The following is a 20,667-nucleotide window of genomic DNA, read 5'->3' on the forward strand; positions in this document are numbered from 1 at the left end:
AAAACCCTGTAACATTGCGTTTATTGATGACGCACTGCATCATGCACCACTTTTACACTTTCGGCACATACAAAAATTATAAATAAGTATTGCAGAACGGCCACGTTCCCACCAAGCTTCAACCAATCACACCAAACATGCTGGGAAAATTAGGCACAAAATCAACAAAATATACGCGAGTGGATATTATGGCTATCTATCCTTTGAAGTGGCCCTCTAACAGAGTTCAAGCGCCTACTTTTTTTATTCTTGTACTTTGCATAGACTGAAGGATGGACACATTACTGCAGCAAGAACATGAGTGATGGGGCTGATCAAGAATGTCTCTACTTTTCTCAATTTTCAAGCTGTCCCCTGACCACCTTTATCTCGACAGTGACGTTCCAAAGCGCTGTCAATAAAATGACTTTAGAGTACCTATGCAGGAGAAGTTTGCACACAAGCTTGAAGCGCCTATGTAGAAAAGTTTCTCAATGATGCTTGCTTGTTTGATCAAGTCTACCAATTTCTTCAACACGATTGTGAAGCAATAAAGACATGAAAACCACAATAGAAGACACACTCAGCGCAACACACCTTGCGCCGTGAGTGTCTTCTTTTCACTTGTCCACGTCTTATCGCACAATCGTAGAGAAGTGATGGATTACCAACTTGTCCAGAGTGCTGCACGACGCTATTGCCATACTTGCAACATGCCTGACCGTGCCGTTTCATTCACACTGTTGAACAGGAAACACAGTTGTCAGATATTACATAGCCTAACAAAAAAAGAGTGCAGCGTGCAAACACAAACAGTAGAAAACGATGATGACATGCGACGTTTATTGGAGCAAGGGCCATTTAATGGCCAAAGAGTGCCAGGATATGATAGTGAAAGTGAACAATGCTTATGTTAAGTGGCTGTATAGGGGCCTACGATTCCTCGCACTAAAGGCGACTAAAACATATAAGCAATAAAATCATGAGTGTGACGTAAAACATGTGCGTAGTGAATGAATGACAAGTGGTTGTGATGATAAAACAATGGGGATATGGTGTGAGCACAAATACCTCCACAAAGCCTTTGAGGCTAGGGCAGGGAGGCAGGTGCTTTCTCTAATGTAGCTCATGTAGCAACAACTTCTTTTCAGAGGTTGTACTATGGACTGCCTAGGTATTCTGAAGGAAAAAATTGTAGCGCAAAGCAACACACGGACAGACAGAGAGGACGGGACTGGCGCTAACTTCCAACTGTGTTTATTCAAGAAACGTACGTACATATATAAGGAACACAAGAACAGCAAGGGCATGACACTCGCGATAATCAGGCACAAAGCTAAGGGGGGATCATATCTATAAGCATCGTCAGCAGGAAATCACTTTTTTGGCGAACATTGCATAACAAGAAAGCTCCATGACTTCGGCGGTTGCACGCATGTTCAACAGATTGCAATTCTGAAACCGCTAGATAAAGGAAAAAGGACCAAAGAATAAGCAAGAAAACTTGGAGATTGTTCATAAGATTGTTTTTTTTTTTTACATGGCGATAACAACGGTTCTACATGGACAGTAACTAGGAAGCAATGCGTCATACGTAAAAGCGATGCTTCAGTATACGTCACAAACGACGAATTGCGGGCGTAACCATTCAGAAAAACCAATGAACAAAAAACACATGTGTTATGAAGATGTCACATGTGTTATGTGACATCTTCTTATCAGCTGTTGACACGCGCTTGGCTCCAGAACTAGAAAAATTTAACGTCACTAAGGCCTACAGATATGTGGTTGACTACCTGGTCATCTTAAATTGCGAAGGTAGCGCTGTTCCGGATCTAGTTGTTTCAGACATACAGCAGGCATTTGACAACGCAGGTGAAGGGCTTCGGTTCACTAGGGAAATGGAAGAGGACAACAGCATTCAGTTCCTTGATTTAAAGCTGTCCTTCACGGACAAGCACATTTGCTGGATGTATAATCCCAGAACTAAGAAAAGTCTGTTGCCCTTTGACAGTGCCCACTCAAAACTTGTTAAGAGAGGTATCGCCATGACTTGCCTGAAGGCTTCTCTAGAAAAATCCTGCCAACATCAAATGCATGCTAGTTTTCAACTGCAAATTGTCCACCTTAACGCTTCAAAGTTCCCTGCTTTGCTAGTCTCAAGTGTTTGCGAGTCCCTTCTGAAGAAGCTTAAAGGTCCTGGAAACAATGACTCTAATGAGCGTGAGCGACAACCCACGATAGCTATACTTATGTACACCGTATCTCGCACAACTTGAAAAAAGCACTCTCAAAGTACAGTGTCAATGTCGTGTTCACGGCTCCATGCAAGCTCTCGAAGGTATGCTCCATGATGTCAAAAAGAAAAAGAAAAAGCAAAAAATGTGAAAAGAACCATGACACCATTTTCACCGAATGTGATACCAAAGTCGTATATAAGATCCCCCTCAGCTGCGATAAAGTTTACATAGGACAAACAGGTCGATGTTTCAATGAGAGGGCCAGAGAGCACGCGCTGTCTGTTAAGAACAACTCGGGAGGGCATTTGGCCGAGCATTGCAAAAGATGCGGGTGCACACCTGAGTTTGCGCGCACAAGTTTCCTAAAGAGGGCGCTAGATAGGACAGAAAGGGAGATAGTTGAAGCCTACTATATTTTAAAGACCGGTGACAACTGCATTAGCACGCCTTCAATAACACTCATGAGTAATGAAGTGACCTTCTTGGAAGGGCATGTTTAACTTTCACCTCATTTGGGTTATCTTACTTTCATTTTTGCTGTTTTATTGACGCCCCTTTCCACGTTTAAGTCTTGTTGCCGTTATTTCTTGTTGATTTTTTGACGCACCCTATTGGACCTTTAAGTTTTGTTGTCGTTTTCATTACAATTCTGCTTACAGAAGCACACGCGCTTCCGTTAGAGAAAAAAAATGTTTTTCTTGTTTGTTTTTTGTTCATTGGTTTTTCTGAATGGTTACGCCCGCAATTCGTCGTTTGTGATGTATACTGAAGCATCGGTTTACGTATGACGCATTGCTTCCTAGTTACTGTTCATGTAGAACCGTTGTTATCGCCATGTAAAAAAAAAACCAATCTTATGAACAATCTCCAAGTTTTCTTGCTTATTCTTTGGTCCTTTTTCCTTTATCTAGCGGTTTCAGAATTGCAATCTGTTGAACATGCGTGCAACCGCCAAAGTCATGGAGCTTTCTTGTTATGCAATGTTCGCCAAAAAAGTGATTTCCTGCTGACGATGCCTATAGATATGATCCCCCCTTAGCTTTGTGCCTGATTATCGCGAGTGTCATGCCCTTGCTGTTCTTGTGTTCCTTATATATGTACGTACGTTTCTTCAATAAACACAGTTGGAAGTTAGCGCCAGTCCCGTCCTCTCTGTCTGTCCGTGTGTTGCTTTGCGCTACAATTTTTTCCTTCAGAAGTCATGAACCAACTAGCCCAACAAAACGTATTGCTGCCTAGGTATGTGACATGAAAGCCATGCACTTCTTTTAAAAACACGAACAGTGACTGATGTTTAAAAACAGGTTCCCTACCGATGAACGTTGATGAGTGTAATGGTAATTGTTGTCGGTAGGGTATTGCTTTCCAAGTATGTCTAGTTCATTACACTGGATTAAAATGTGAAGCATGGTGAGTGCTTCGCCACATCTCACAGAACGGTGCATCACCGCCGGACAAAAGGAATGGGTGTGTACTCTGTGCATAGGTCGGCAAAAAATGTGGAACTCACTCAGACTCACTCATACAATATATTGTGCCCTTAGGGCACTCTCGGACTCCGACTCAACAAAAGTTTTCCTCAGCCGGACTCACTCAGACTCACTAAAATTTGTCTCAACCGAACTCACTCCGACTCAAACTCACCAAAATAGTATTACTCACCTGGACTCACTCAGACTCAGACTCGATCTGAGTGAGTCGACTCATGAGTAAGTTTGCCGACCTATGACTGTGTATGTCCTGTTCCTAGCCTGGTATGTGTTACTTCTGTGCGGTGTGACTTTGACACTGGCGGCCAATTACCAAGTTGTGGCTTGATAATGAGCAGTTTATTTTGTGTGTGCATATCCCATGTGCTCTGCCAATAAGCCCAGAGCTTTCGTTTAAGGAAATGTTTAGGTCAAGCGCAGGGACAGGTACTGTTTCGGCAGCGTTTTTGCGGACTGATCCGGCTAGCTGGTCCGCCAGCATGTTTCCTTGGATCTCACGGTGCCCTGGCACCCAGCACACTACGACATGTTGTTTGAGTGTGCAGATTGTGCAGAAAAGTGAGTATAGCGAGACCAGGACCGGATTTGTGCCTTTTTCCCGGGGTTTTAAAGCTTTCACTACACTTACGGAATCTGTGTATATCACTGCACTTTTTAGTTTTAATTCTTTGATGGGCTTAACGGTTGCAAGTATCGCATAAGCCTCTGCTGTGAAGATGCTTGTATTGGGATGCAGAGCACCGGCATCTGAAAAAGATGAACCGACCACAGCGTAGGACACAGAAGTATGTGACTTTGAGGCGTCTGTGAAGAATTCAGGGAAAGTGTATTTGTAGAACACAACAAGACTTCCCAAAAGCCGGCTATAATCTTAAGGGTCCACTGTCCTTTCAGCTGTTAGTCATGTGCGCATGCCTTGTTGGGTACATGTCTGTATGCTTTAAACTAGAGTTGTGCGAATAGCAAAATTTTGGGTGCGAAGCGAATTCGAATATTGAAGTGTGAGTGCGAATCGAATTCGAATATTGAAGTGTGAGTGCGAATCGAATTGAATATTTTTGGAATACTTCGAAGCGAAATTGCAGAAAAAAAAGTTAGAGAGGATTCCCAAGCATATTCTTATGAGATAGCAACATGAAAGCGTTTCTTTTCGCTAGGTTGATGAAGCACTGGCGGGGTGGTGTTTCATGGTTGTCTTATACAGAATGAGGTAATGTAGAGGCCGAACTGTATTTATGTACATGATTTGGTGCAACCAAAGTGTTGCCGACAACATTTTACACGTGATAGGCAAAGGTGCCATTTCCTAAGCCTCTCCTCCTCTTTCACCTTCTGTGGAAGCCCAACTGATGCGGCGGAGAAGGGTGTGCTCCCTTCAATTCCGCAGTTCCAAATCTTCCTCGTAGACGTCAATATATAAGAACATCTGAAATTTTGGATGCTAAAAAGCTTCGGCTTCCGATTTTTCGGACTCTCTGCCCAAATTTCAGGTCCAAAACAGCATCAACTGAGCCCCCACCTCTGCCACATCTTTCATCTTCATGTTGGAACCAACGTCTTCTTGAGTTAATACATTTGCGACTGTAGCAAAGCTTGAAAGGCAGCTTTGCCGCAATACCGAAGTGTAATGAGGTGAAGCATACTGAAAATCTAGGGACCACTTTTAATCGGATGTTGACCGTTTCTTGGCAAAGATCGACCGTAACGGAGCTTGAAAGGCAGCTTTGCCGCAATATTGGGGTGTGATGAGGTGAAGCATACTGAAAAATCTAGGAACCACTTCCAATCGGACGTTGTTTTTTGGCAAAGGGTGACCGTAACAGAGCTTGAAAGGCAGCTTTGCCGCAACGCGAGAGTGTAATGTGGTGAAGCATATTAAAAATCTGAAGGGGTCACTTTTAATTGGGTGTTGACTGTATTTGTTTTTGGGACGTTCGAATAGTAAAATTTCAATGCGAGTCGAATCGAATAGCAAACACTATTCGAAAAATATTCGAAATTTCGAATATTCGCACACCTCTACTTTAAACCTATGAACTAGCTCAACTTTCTGCCGTCCTGAGTTTCCTCGACTTGCCCAAATGTAGTGGAATAAAAGTCTAAACTAGGACTGAATGTCAACCGACAAGAAGGATTGCACACTTAAGGAAAATTTAGATTTTGGAAAAACAGCATGCCAGAATTAAGTTCCTGTGGTCACAGGATGCACCTTCAGTGCAGTCGCTCCAGACGTTGATGAACCGCTAAAAAGATCAAGAAAACCTCGTCCCATGCTAACCAAAATTGCATTCTAAAGGAAGCCCTGCCCTACAAAGAAGCGTAAATGTATTGTAGCGTACTCGCCCCAAGGAGGAGCGAAAAGCAAAGTACTACACTCGTTGAAGTCTGGGCAAGAACTACATTATTTTCTCAGAAAAACAGGCTTCGAAAGCGACGACACATAAGGGGCGTGGCTGCGTATCTCCCGCGGCACGCCGGAGATAACGTGAGGCATGTTGACCGCGTATGCGCCGTGCGCCTCTGTGTAAGAATTGGTATGCGCACACAAATAAAAATGATCGCGGTCACCGGCATCAACGCCCGCTACAGTATCTTAAGTGACCAGTTTACACAACACGCAAATAAAAAATAGGCGCTTCAAAAGTGTTCAAGGGCCCCTTTAAAGGCCAACTCCGGCGATTTTTTGGCCATGTCAAAGTAATGGTGCTTTTATGTTCCTGAGACGCTCCTGTTACGGGCCCGATAGCAGAAATACTCGGCAAATTGGAGAATAATTTTAAATAAGCAAAAAAGCGCAACACCGAAACCGAAACCCAACCGAGTGTACTGTCTACGCATGACGTAGACGCTGTTACGACCGAACCGGAAGTCGGGCAAGGCATGCCGGTCACGCCGGCGCGGAGTATGAAAACTGTGACAGCCGGGACGACCAGCGAAGCGCCGACCAAACCAACGCTGTCTCTCGCCTTGTGCACAGCAGACGCTCGCTGTAGCGGCCTAAGCGCCGAAGTTAGCGGTGCCCTCGGCTGCGTCACTTCCGCCGCCTTGTCAACACCGACGTCACAGACGCAATGTTGCGAATAATTGTGGGAAGCCAGGAGGGCGTTTGCAGACAATCTTTAAAATTCAGTTGCAAAGAATCTGCGCATGTCTCAAGCCTGTAATTTGGCATAAATGACGGAAACGTGCAAAGAAGGAACGTACCCAGCGAATTTCACTGAGATCCATCGACCTCGAAAAATCGCCGGAGTTGGCCTTTAAAGCATGCAAGGTAGTTTCAAAGTCCGTGTGTAAACATAGTACCTACACACCAGATGAATTTTTACATTTTCACAATTTCATCAACACGACCTCTGCTTGCCCATGCACTACACTGATGACACCTCTGGCTGTGGCAACACCTTGAGAGAGCAAAAGCGCAAATACTTGTTCAGCGAGAACTTCCCCGTAATGCTGCGTGTTGCACGTGACACAAACAAGGCGACGTGACACAAACAAAACGGTGGTAAGTGGCGCTGATGATGTCCTGCAGGAATTTGCTTGTAGCTCTTCACTTTTATCCGCATGAAAAAATGAGTGCAACGTACAGTATATTGACGAGTGCACAGTATTGACGCAAAAAATCCATGCCTAAAATTGCCCGTTTCCAACCGTCAGAAAGAATAACCAAAGTTACGATGAAGTATGACTCCCCTATCTTGATTGCTGCGGTGCACTTTTGACTAGGTGTTAGCAACTGCCCTCCAGATCCTGTAGACATGCCCATTCTATTTTCCCCTTCCTGAACTTATCTTCCAAATTCTCACTTATTATTAAAAAGTGCAAACCAAGCGACGACACGCCATCAACGTCAATCGTAAGTGTAATATTACGACGACAATAATATCGTGTTTCGACAAATCATTGCACATTTTCGGCTCCTCATTCAGCGGTAATGGGGGAATTTCAGCTCTTTGATGATTGGCAACCTTCCCCCCTGAAGTCACTGCCCTTAGATTCCCCGGCATGCCCTGGGAGATCACGCTCTCGCTATGCCAACGGTTCTACGTCTAGTGGATGGAGAATAACAACCAGGAGAGGAGGAGTGCAACTGGAACCCAGGGGAGTCGTCCCATCAGCCTGCCGTGCTCGCACTGACGTTACGTGTTCTGTTGAAATGGCACCGAGGAGTAGGGAATGGAAATCTTTGGTACTCTGCGACTCAATAAGGGGAATATTGCTACGTACCAGTGGCATCACGGTCAACAAGACAAACAAGAGGACGACAACAAGACAGTCTGGTGTGAGCTGTTCCTATCAGCAGCGCTGCTCGCTTAACCAGTTGTAACTACATCAGTTCCTATTCCTTCGAGTCTGTGTCTTTCCCGTAACAATATTGAAGAGATGTGGCCTGCTTCCCCACAATCGAAGCACAGGGGCCTGTAGTCAGAGGTCTCCCAAGTGGCAGTTTTGCTCATCGGATCAATGTCAAAGTTCCTGTGTAGTACAAAGGCGTTGTTCGCAGTAGTTGCTGGTAGCACTGCTGCAGCGTCTGTACGGTACGAGGCTGGCGGCAGACGTCTGCATATAGATTCATTTGCGAGTCTCAATATGTGGCTCTGGAGACGAAAGCGCTTGCCTTATCTCCCGGCACACGACTTCAGTGACTGACATAATTGCGCATTCACTCGACATGGTGGTGAGCTTCTTGACCTCCTTCTGTACCACCGACTGCCCTTATCAGCTGGCACAAAGAACTCTCATCAGTTGCTGTCACAACAGTCACACCTGTCGTGTGAATCGGTCCACTGCTGTATAGGCACTCATACTGGCTGTAGTGTAGCTGTAGTGGGTGCTTGATGGCAACTGCTTCCTTCAAAAAGTTGTTGACACTTGTAGACGGGTTTAGCACGAGACCAGCAAAGAGCTGCTTCTCAATACCATGCATGACGTGGTCAAGTTTTTTCGCTTCAAACATATCGCAATCTGCTAGTCGAAATAGACATGGCTACAGTATCATTGCCCTCTGAATCCCAGATTCTGTGTTGCTGTGCGTGCTCTCACCATGCGGTACTTCGGACCGTGTCCAGGACCTTCCACTAGAAATCATCCCAAGATGACCACTTGCAATTTGTCAACCATGTTCAGAGTCACTTTAGGAAAGGGAAGTACACGGGGCCTAACTTCTGCGTGCATTCAATCTGTTAACAGGGGCTCTAATCTCAAACTTCTCGTGCATGTTGCCTGTGTCCTCATATGTGTTGACGTCAAACTTCACAGGAACTCGATAATTAAAAAAAGTCACCTGCATCGGGTTTGGTTTGTCATGTCGTGGGCACTGCTTTCTGACAGATGAATGAATTCTCGGACAAGCATAACAGATGTCGGTTGCTGCGGTGAACAGGTGTAGACACATGACAAAGTCTTTGTGGCATAGACCTTGTCTTCCTTTTTCAATGCGCATGGACTTCGTTGCCCTTCTTGCGCTGAAGAATACATGCAGCAGTATGATTCAGCGAGGTTGTATGCACATGTCAATAAACACTGGTGGCAGCAGCACAATGCACACACGTGTGGTGCATGAGGGGGCACACGACAACACGAAGCATATGATGCAGCGAGGTTGTATGCACGTGTCGCTAAACACTGCTGGCAGCAGCACAACGCACGCAGCTGGGGTGTCTGAGCGGGCACACGGCAACACGAAGCATATGATGCAGCGAGGTTGTATGCACGTGTCGCTAAACACTGCTGGCAGCAGCACAACGCACACAGTTGTGGTGTCTGAGCGGGTACACGGCAACACGAAGCATATGATGCAGCGAGGTTGTATGCACGTGTCACTAAACACTGGCGGCAGCGGCATTACGCACACACGTGTGTGGCATGAGGGGGCACACCGCAGTACAGGGCACCTGGAGGAGCAACGGCATACATACGTCCGTAAAGACAGGCAGCAGCAGTACAACGCACACACACGTGGGGCACGAGGGGGCACACGGCAGTACAAGGCACCTGGACGAGCAGCAACGGCGTACATACGTCCGTAAAGACAGGCAGCAGCAGTACAACGCGCACACACGTGGGGCACGAGGGGGCACACGGCAGTACAGGGCACCTGGAGGAGCAACGGCGTACATACGTCCGTAAAGACACGCAGCAGCAGTACAACGCGCACACACTCGGGGCACGAGGGGGCACACGGCAGTACAGGGCACCTGGAGGAGCAGCAACGGCGTACATACGTCCGTAAAGACAGGCAGCAGCAGTACAACGCACACACACGTGGGGCACGAGGGGGCACACGGCAGTACAAGGCACCTGGAGGAGCAGCAACGGCGTACAAACGTCCGTAAAGACAGGCAGCAGCCGTACAACGCGCACACATGTGGGGCACGAGGGGGCACACAGCAGTACAAGGCACCTGGAGGAGCAGCAACGGCGTACAAACGTCCGTAAAGACAGGCAGCAGCAGTACAACGCGCACACACGTGGGGCACGAGGGAGCACACGGCAGTACAGGGCACCTGGAGGAGCAGCAACGGCGTACATACGTCCGTAAAGACAGGCAGCAGCAGTACAACACACACACACGTGGGGCACGAGGGGGCACACGGCAGTACAAGGCACCTGGAGTAGCAGCAACGGCGTACATACGTCCGTAAAGACAGGCAGCAGCAGTACAACGCGCACACACGTGGGGCACGAGGGGGCACACGGCAGTACAGGGCACCTAAAGACAGGCAGCAGCAGTACAACGCACACACACGTGGGGCACGAGGGGGCACACGGCAGTACAAGGCACCTGGAGCAGCAACGGCGTACATACGTCCGTAAAGACAGGCAGCAGTAGTACAACGCGTACACACGTGGGGCACGAGGGGGCACACGGCAGTACAGGGCACCTGGAGGAGCAACGGCGTACATACGTCCGTAAAGACAGGCAGCAGCAGTACAACGCACACACACGTGGGGCACGAGGGGGCACACGGCAGTACAAGGCACCTGGAGGAGCAACGGTGTACATACGTCCGTAACGACAGTGTGCAACACCACAACGCCCACACTTGTGTGGCACACCGCAATACATGGCACCTGGAACAGCGATGGTGTACATGTGTCCGCAACACTGTGCAACACCAGAATGTATATACTTGTGGCGCAGGAGGGTACCGAAGGTACATTGTTCGTAGCCCCACATGTGCATGCAGCCATAAACACTGCTAGAAACCTACAGTCTAGTGTCACCGTGCACGCAAAAGAGCTCTCTGTATGCGCTGCAGATGCACACTGCGCGAGATGTTCAGCTGCGCGATTTGCCTTGCACGTGTTGCCCTTCCGCGCAAGTACAGTGCCTGCCTCCGAGGAGGAGCTACTGTCCTTGAGGTGTGTGCTGCTGGTTCATCGTCCTCCTCGTCCCCGTCACTGTCCTCAGGCTCTTCGAAGCAGAGATTGTGCAGTGAAGCACATGCTGCCACAATCGTCCCTGCTTTCCTGGGGCCGTAATGGAGGGCCCGATAGCGCTGCAGGCAGCGGAACCGGCTTTTGAGGAGGCCGATGCAGCGCTCCACTGTTGACCGTAGGGCCGCGTGCTCCTTGTTGTACACACCCTCGGGTGTGTCCTCATCCGGGTGCCCAGGAACCGGCGTTAGAAGCCACGGCTCAAGGGGGTAAGCACTGTCGCCTGCAGAAAGAACACATATTCCAACTGTTTCTCGTACATAACGAAATGACGAAGAATACACACAAACAGCGTGTTGTATTATCTCTACAAATTCAATTTTAAATATGGTGTCCTTGAATTTTTAGTTTTTTTTAAATATAAATACGGCACCTTGAGTGTTTTTTGTTTCCAGACTTTTCACTATGTGTTGAAATTTTGCGTACAACTAAAATTGTTTCCGTAACGCACGTTATCAGCATTGTGACGGGGTGGCACGGTTAGTGAAGCTGCAGATATTGTAGCTTTTAACCTGCTATCCTCACCATAAATGGTACATGTTTCTTTTTCTTTGTTAGAAATGTTCAGATGTGAAATTAACAGAAATCTTTTCTATGGAGAATTGCAGCTACTCACCGAGCAGGAACTCTCCGTCCCGCACAACAATGCGACCGGACATGAAGCGTTTGCGGAGCCCAGAATTCCGCCACACGTGCCCGTCGTGGCATGAGCCCCCGAAACGCGGGTCAATGGACAGGATTTTCATGTCCGAGTCGCAAACCTGCAAAATGGATGACATAACAACCCATTAGCGGTACACATTTGCATTGATACAATGCTTCATAATTACTACATCGACGCACTTACCACCATGGTGTTGAGGGCGTAATATCCCTTTCTGCACCAAAACGATGCCTTCTGCGCAGGAGGGAGGCGCGGGGCAGCGATGGCGATAAACGTGCCATCCACGCAACCGATCACACCGCCGAGCCTGCCGTGCTGCAAGAAGCCTTGCTTGACGGCTGCTCGTTCAAAGGCGGTGCGTGGGAACGCCACCCATCCTCGTAGCTTCCCTACGTCAACAATGGCCTGCGCAACCCGTGCAATGCACCTGCTGACGGAAGACTGAGACATCCTTATGGTCGCCTCGCTGCCGACTGACGACTGAAAGCTACCATTGGCGAAGAACCTGAGTGCGCAGAGAATTTGATCCTAAACACTCAGGCCTCCAGCAGTGCGGTGCTCTAGCAGGTGGGCCATCTGGCTGCACAAAAGCCGCACGGTGTTCTTCGACATTCGGAAATGCCGCCTAAAACGTTCTTCCGGCATGTCGAAGGGGTTACGCCACTGGTCAGGGTTGGGGCGGGCACGCTGGCGCGCGGAAAAACCACGCGATCAAAGCGGGGTTCATGCTGCTGTACGTTCAAATGACTGCACGACGAAAACACGGGCACAAAACAGCTGTCACCGAAGGCACAATGCAAAAATGTTCACTGAAAACTTGACCTACGCTACGCACATCGACAAAAAACACTAGAAACTACCGCCTATGACACTGGAATGCTAGACTTCACCACCAACCGACGGTTAACGGTGTCTTCGTTTATTGCAAATATGTCGAGAGCACCGGCGAGCACCATGACGCAAAATTGACGTCGGCGGAAGTGCCAGATGGCGCCCTAACTTTTCCGGTTTGCTCAATAGCCAATCAGCGCGGACCAAAGGCGATACTTTTGCGATTGTCGCCTTTTGAGCATACGGCCCTAGGTTGTCTTCCAGGCAACGGCCCGGCCTGAACCCATTTTGCAGCTCTCCTAGGACATGTTCCTCCTCCCATCGTTGTAGTCTCGCCTTGACAACGTGCATCTAAGGGGCGATCGGAGATCTGTTCGTTCCGCTTGTTCGTTCTCCTGGGGGAGAACAAGCGCGCTGATTGGCTGAAGCCGGACAACTCACGCCATTCTAAGGGGCGTGGCCATTTCTTTTTTTTCCTTGATGTTTTCTTTTTTGGTGACGTCATGCCGCGTCATAACGAGCATGTCGTCTGCTAAAAGTGAACGGAGAGCGAGCCCGTTCGCTCGCGTTCTCTCGAGCGAACAATGGCGTCGCACGGCATGTATTTCGAGTGATGCGGCGGTTGCGGCTGCCGCAACAGCTGATTTTGAGAAAATGGCGCTTGCAACGGTGCTTCCTTGCTACGTTGGCGTTTCTCGAAGCAGATGCAGAATGGTAGGAGGTGCGAAATGCGTTTGAAGAGATGAGCGAGTGTGAATTCCGGCGTCGCTTTCGTTTCTCGAAACGTACTGTACCTTGGTTGTGCGACGATCTCGGCCCCGTCATCGGGTGCCAACGAACCAGTGTGATTTAAACAGAGCGGAAGGCGTTGTGCGCGCTGAGATTTTTGCGATCGGATGCTCCCAGCGCGCTGTCGGCTGCGAGGAATTCAGCGGCCTGTCGCAGTCGTCCGTCAGGAACACGCCATTACTGTCGTTCGCGGGCAAAAACGGTGGGTGGCCTTTTCCGGAGACCAAAGACGCGAAGAGCGAACAAAGGCGGCGTTCGCGCGGCTCGGGCAGATTCCCGTTGTGGTCGGGTGCGTGGATGGTACGCTCATCGCAATCCCGAAGCCCCATGGCCTGAGCTCCGCGGACACGACGCATTACACGTCGGGGAAGGGACTCTACGCATTCAACACCACGATCGTGAGTATTATTCATGCATTGTATGCGTAGCGAATTGTTTCATTTATATCGCTTAAACTTTCCGCTTTACTGAGGCTGTTGCAACTGAGTATAAGTGGGAGCGGTATTTTCGATCTATCCAGAACGGGAATTGGTTCGTTTCAGGGCACTTCGCTTAGAATAAGCGATGAAATCATGTGACGTGGAGTACACTTTGGTTCAGCGGCCTGCACAGTGCATAATATTACCGTTGCTCGTTCGCCATGTGTACCCGAAGCTTGATTCTCGATTTGTATTTGTTGAGATTAGCGCTCCCAGAATGTGCCGTAGTATGTCCTTATTGTTCATTGTCGTGATGGACGTTACATGGATCAATACATGGATGGATGAATAAACTTTATTTCGGTCCCTCGGAACGCGCCCTAGCATGTACATTAAATACGCGTTGTTTCATAACCCTTTTTTCAGTCGAAGTTTTTCGTGTTGTAGATATTTTGTGATACATTGCCTTAAACATACAGCAGTAATTTGGTTAAAAGGCTTTGGTGGCTGAAAGATGGGTTGTTCCAAGCAGTAAACATGCAGACTACCCTTTGACACTGCATTGTCCTCGTGTTAGAACTTATGGTACAAGTCCTACCCTGTCGATGATTTGTCCATAGCTATGTTTCAACAGTCAGTAACAGTGAAGACAGATGTAGTTACATTAACATAATACCCAACATTGTACCCAAGGTCATTTATGGGTACAATTTTGACTGAATTGAATTCTGCAGACATGTGATGCCGACCTCTGGATGTCAGTCCATGTTTCCTGGGGTCATGTCATGACTAGTGGGTATGGTGGGGGAGCCCTCTCCGTCGGCACCTGGAAGCAAAACTTCGGCTTGCTTGGTAAGTGCTGTCAATGCTTGCCACATTCAAGACGTTATCACTACAGCTGTCATGCCGACCTCGTGCAGGAGACTCCAGCTATACATTAGAACCGTGGTTCCTGACACCAATGCCCGGACGACCAGCTCGTGGCGCCCCTGATAACCACTACAACAAGGCCCACACCGCCATGCGCAATGTTGTGGAGTGGTGCATCGCTGTAAGCTTGTGCACAGCTGCTCAAGCATCATTGCTGCTTGTGCAGCTCTGCACGACATTGCGTTGGCGGCACATGAGCCTGTTCTCGAAGGAAACGATGACGACACCGACGATGCTGACTGCTGCCAGCAGCAGCTGAGCTACCACCACCACCACAACGGGAGCCAGCAGCAGCGCAACCGTGTAGTGAACCTGTTTCGAGAACTACAGGGCCTGCATGCTTGAGCACCTGCGCAGAGTACGCCGCCGCCTGCAACGACCTCGGCAGCATTGCGTGGTGCGTGTTTGTCTTTGTTCATTGTGTTTGTTGTAGTGTAGTGGTGCCATCTGCGTATGGCGCGCGCACTTAAAGTGCGCCTTATTCTGTGTTGTCGGCAGAGGCCGTCTTGTATCGGCACACGTGATGGCATATGGCCAATCATGGGTGCACGCGTGTCCGTTGTGTCATGTTTTCGAATAAACGGCCGCTGGCCGGCTCAGTCGTTGTTGGGCTTCCGCGGGCTCCGGACTCTCACTTCTCCCACTCGTGTCGCGGGCCGTGCCGGCGCGCGGCGCGTCTCGTGCCAGTCGTCGGGCCCTCGCCGTCGGTCACCGCTCGCCGACACAACATTTGTCACTGTGTTTTTTTTTACTACACTTCAAATGTTTGCTACACATATCAACGAAACAGCGTTCTCCTATCAATGAATAACCCCCTTGAATAGGTTGGCAAAAAATGTGAAGCTCACCCTGACTCACTCGTGAAATATATTTTGCTCTTGGGGCTCACTCAAACTCAAGACTCACCAAAATTTTCCTCAAGCGGATTCACTCGGACTCAGGCTCACTAAAATGTTTTCACCCGGACTCGAACTCACCAATGTATTACTCACTTGGACTCACAGCTCGATCTGAATATGAGTGAGTCGACTCATGAGTGATTTTGCCGACCTATGCCCCCTTGTCACACAACGCCATGCTGATGAAATGCTTCGACCAGGTTGTAAAATATGGCGCTTCACACTAAGCACAAGTGAGAGCTCAACTGTGAATGGCACATGGTGCCATTCACAGCCAAAGTGGTAATCGGAAAAGGCTGTTTGAATCAGGACAGCAAGATGCGGTAGCTTTAGTGCAACGAGAATCGTGCTTGTAAATGAAGTGAACAACAAGAGTGGTGTCAGAATTGAAATTTTATTACTAGTATCACGAGCAATGCACATAAAAAGCAAAATAAATAAATATCCTTTAAATTTAATGCCAAGGAAAAGAATATAAAAGTAGCTTCCTTTTATAATATACAAATGGAGTTACTACAAAGTGCCTGCTGCTCCTCTGCAACAACACACGCGTCTCGCAGCACGAAAGTCATTGTATTACATGAAAACAAGGCACAGCCGAACCGGTATTAATTGAACTCGCTAAAAAATGCAAGTTGTTGGTTGCTGATATGTCTTCCTCTATTATTGATTTCTGTTTGTACCCAATCCTGTTATCTAAACACTTCTAAGCAACGGAACACGTCTTCGTCAACTATTTTTTGGTCTTGCAATATTTCAAAATTGTTGTGCAACCTAGACCTTTCACAAACGCTTTTGATAGAAAAATTGATAGAAAACGTACAGTGTGCCACAATATTCTACACGTATACAATATAAACATAAGGATACACTACAGTGCACTATGTGCATATACTACAAAATTGCTCAATGCATGACTTTGTATAATGAGATTTTAAAAAAATGACATGGCAAAACATGATTTATAAATGAAACCACACTGTGCTATGCACATGTACTACAAAACTGCTGAATGCATCACCTCGCACGATGAGATTAAAAAGAAATGACATCGCAGGACACGATTTACCATTGATCTACGCTTTACTATGTACAATGAAACAGCACATCAGTGCTTCTGATATGCAGAAAAAGAAAATTAACTGAAAGAAAATTGCAGGGCACCATTGAAGCAAACCAGCGTATCATAGCTCGTGATGTGAACAAAAATAAATCTACATATATGTACAACTAGTCTTTACAAATCACTGTGCAGGTGCCTTCCGCTGCAATGAGGGCCCGGGCGAGGGTACCAACGCCTTGCAATTTGTGGACCGCGTCAACGAGAAGTTGAACCTGGCGCAGCTTTCCAATGATGCCTGGCCCTGCCGCTTGGTGTTTGCGGCTAGTGACTCCAGCGCCTCGGCCTGCCGGTTGCCCCCATCTCGCAGCTGCGGCATGAGCTGGAAACCAAGAAATGTGTTGCCATTATCATCTATAAATTTCCTGCTACCGACTCTTCGCTGGAAGCTTATGTTCGTGAAGAGTTTCAGTGTGTGCAACAATTTCCTCTCTGATGAAAATCCACTGACCCAACGGCATCCATGAATGGTGCTTGGTTCACCGCACAACCAACGCACTTCGTTTGGACAGACCAAAGCGATGCCGGAATTCATTTTCGCTCATCTCATCAAACGCATCTCACGCCTCTAACCACCTCTGCATGAGAAGCAACCAAACAGCCCTTTTCAGGGCTACACAATCGTTTGCCCGGCTTTACGCGATGACTGACACAATATCCTTCCGAAACCCTAGCTGCTGCAGTATGCAAAACATACAGCAAGCAGGTGTAACACAGGTGCAAACATGTGCATTTGTGTATGATGGCTATGTGAAAAAGTTATATAACGAGCTTGCTTTTTGAACAGTATATTTAGCAATAGCACATTTTCAGTTTCACTTGTGAAGCAATTGATAAAATAGAGAAACATTTCAAGATGTTGAACATTTTTGCAATGCTACCTTTTTGCTACATCTGCAAGGCAGGACACCTGTTTATTCCATCTGACAGTTATGCATACAACTAGCTCCTGCAACCGTTTGCCAAATTTTTTTTGTGCAGCCTTTTGTCTTTATGCCCACAGATGTCATCTCTTCACAAACATATGCCTGCATGCATGAGCATCACCTGTGAGCATGTAACACCATCTACAGTTAATCAAAAACATCAGCGAAACTTACGAGTTGGGGCACGGGAAAGATCCTGGGCCACATCCTCTTCAGCCACACCAGTAGCAGCTGGAGCAGGGCTCACCTGTTATAGTAAGAAGTTTCTTGATTAACACACTGAGTGCAATAAGAAATATGGAGTGGAAGTGGACAATAGCAATGTTTTTTTAGAATGTTTCAACAGCGGCATGCTATGACACACAGACTTCGGAGAGAGGGGTGGAGGGAGGCAAGCCTACTGGCTACGCACCTCACTCGACTCGAGGGTCTGAGAAATGGGTTGGAACACGTAGGGTGCTCTAGTGACCTTCGAAATATAGTTCGCGGCTGCTCTTTCGTCATCACCGCAAATGTGGCTGTTTCGCATTCTGTTCTGGGCGGCGCAACGTGTTAGCACCTCAGCTAACGCGGCGGCCGGGTGATCCACTCGATATTGTTTGAAAAAGTAAAACTAACAGCGCGTAATGGCTCGAAGCAAACGAGCCCACTTGTTCGCAGCATACAAGTAACAATGATATTCTAAGCCAGTGCTTACCGATTCAGACCACCCGAACTATGGGCCTCGCACACTCGTCCCTGTCAAGCACGACGCGGCCGCGGTAATCCGAAATCTGGCCGCCTCGGGTGCTGCTGTAAAGCACAAGCGGGACGTGTAAGATGACCGACCACAATACAATTGTGCTCGCACTCACCTCTGCTGCCCTCGGAGTTTGGCAAGACCCTGCTGCGAATAGTAGCGCTCATTCCTCCATCGGGCCTGCCACAGTGGGCCCTGGTGTTACGCGCAGGGACTTCTTCGTTCAAAAGCGCTACTAGCTCCTGCCACATGTCGTCCCGGCCCTCCCTCGTGAACGACGGCTCCAGCGGGCACGACAGCCTCGCGATCTGTGGGTGCTCTTTCACAAAAGCCAGCAGAAGCTCCTTTTGACGATCCGACACCCGAGAACCAACGCAGACGTTGCGATCGGACGACATTTTGAAACTACGTCAGCCGCTACTTTTCTCTTTTTTTTTCGCGTGCGCGATACCATCTAGCGACGACGTCAAAAAAGACTAACATTATTAAATATCATCACTCAAAGCTGTTGCTGTTTGAAAGAGTGTTTGAGCTTGAGAAGCAAAAACAATAATTTTCTGTAAAGTAATTATATTTATTAAAAGGCGAGAAACGCTGCACGGTCCCTGTGCCGACGTCACAGGATGCGCGTCTACTTCCGGAAAGCTGTCCGCTTCACGATTGGCTGTTCTCTTCCTCTCGGCGGTTCTAAGCGGGAGAGCTGCGCCTCCTCTCACTTCTGTGACGTAGGCACCGCAGAACGAACGCGGAACGAACAGATCTCCGATCGCCGCACTAGTCTGCACCTAGTCTTGACTGTTGCCAGACTTTTGCGTGCGCAACACTGTTGCCACACTTTTGTGTCAAAGTGTGAAACTGCTGCGAGCTCTCTTTGTGCACAAAAATGGTATTTTCTCGCATGGCTTTCCAACGACATTCATTAAATTACCATGTGTTGGTTGTTCTCTGCATCTAGTCTTGACTGTTGCCAGACTTTTGCGTGCGCAACACTGTTGCCACACTTTTGTGTCAAAGTGTTAAACTGCTGCGAGCTCTCTTTGTGCACAAAAATGGTATTTTCTCGCATGGCTTTTCCAACGACATTCAATAAATTACCATATGTCGGTTGATCACAGCATCTAGTCTTCACTGTTGCCAGACTTTTGCGTACGCAACACCGTTGCCACACTTTTGTGTCCAAGTGTGAAACTGCAGCGAGCTCTCTTTGTGCACACAAATGGTATTTTCTCGCATGGCTTTTCCAACGACATTCAATAAATTACCATATGTCGGTTGATCTCTGCATCTAGTCTTGACTGTTGCCAGACTTTTGTGTACGCAACACCGTTGCCACACTTTTATGTCCAAATGTGAAACTGCTGCGAGCACTCTTTGTGCACATAAGTGGTATTTTCTCGCATGGTTTTTCCAACGACATTTATTAAATTACGATATGTCGGTTGATCTCTGCGTCTAGTTATGATTGTTGGCAGACTTCTGCGTACGCAACACCTAAATTACGATATGTTGGTGGAGCTATGGTGTACCAGAATGGGGTAGTGTGCCGTCTGGCGCCGGAAACATGGCTCTTTTTGCGATGACAGCCTGCGGTGCCAAAGCACACCGTACTACTGGGTCGCCACCTGACGCCGCCCCCTGAAGTAATTTATGGTAAGCTGAGATACAAAGCCTCCGAGATCGGTAGTTGTAGTTGCCGCGCTGGTCGTGCGTGCACGTGGGAAGCTTGCTGATTGTTCCCTTCTCTTTCTCATGACACCACGTTAGCGAATTTCTTCATGTGCATGACAGACTCAGTGTTTGAGGAAGCCTGATGCATTCAAGTTTTTGCAGACCGATTGGAATTACGGACTTATTCACACAGGATACATCGCGGTGCATTTAGCTGCATTCCTGCGCTTTGGCGCCTCTTTGAGGAGTAAAATCTCCAAAGAAATGGAGCAGCATTTGTCACTGAGCTTTGCATTTTTTCTGTCGAAAACCTTGCGACTGCTCTTCTGGCTGATGCAGGTGACGGATGGTCGTGCATCTCACCTGATGCTGTTAATGTTAGCCTTCCAGACCTCCTCGTGTGTTTCGACGCATAACTTTAAATTGCTGTGATAGCTAGACAGGCGTACATGTGCATGGAATGAACAGCGATGTGCTTTTAACGCGATAGCATTACAGAGCTCGTTTCGCAGAAATTCCGCCGTCGGTGTCGG

The 20,667-nt window shown here is 47.9% G+C and overlaps 1 protein-coding gene across 1 annotated transcript; it reads right to left on the minus strand.

The window, feature by feature from the left end:
* Nucleotides 1-10,932: 10,932 nt before the first annotated feature.
* LOC125756338 (putative nuclease HARBI1) lies at nucleotides 10,933-12,263 on the minus strand. Its single transcript, XM_049410913.1, has 3 exons — nucleotides 11,997-12,263; nucleotides 11,766-11,910; nucleotides 10,933-11,372 (listed from the first exon to the last, which is right to left on the minus strand). Exons 1-3 carry the CDS (start codon nucleotides 12,261-12,263, stop codon nucleotides 10,933-10,935), a joined length of 852 nt encoding a protein of 283 aa, XP_049266870.1.
* Between the last annotated feature and the right edge of the window lie 8,404 nt (nucleotides 12,264-20,667).

Source organism: Rhipicephalus sanguineus, chromosome 1 (genome assembly GCF_013339695.2).
Source record: "Rhipicephalus sanguineus isolate Rsan-2018 chromosome 1, BIME_Rsan_1.4, whole genome shotgun sequence".
NCBI classification, from domain to species: domain Eukaryota; kingdom Metazoa; phylum Arthropoda; class Arachnida; order Ixodida; family Ixodidae; genus Rhipicephalus; species Rhipicephalus sanguineus.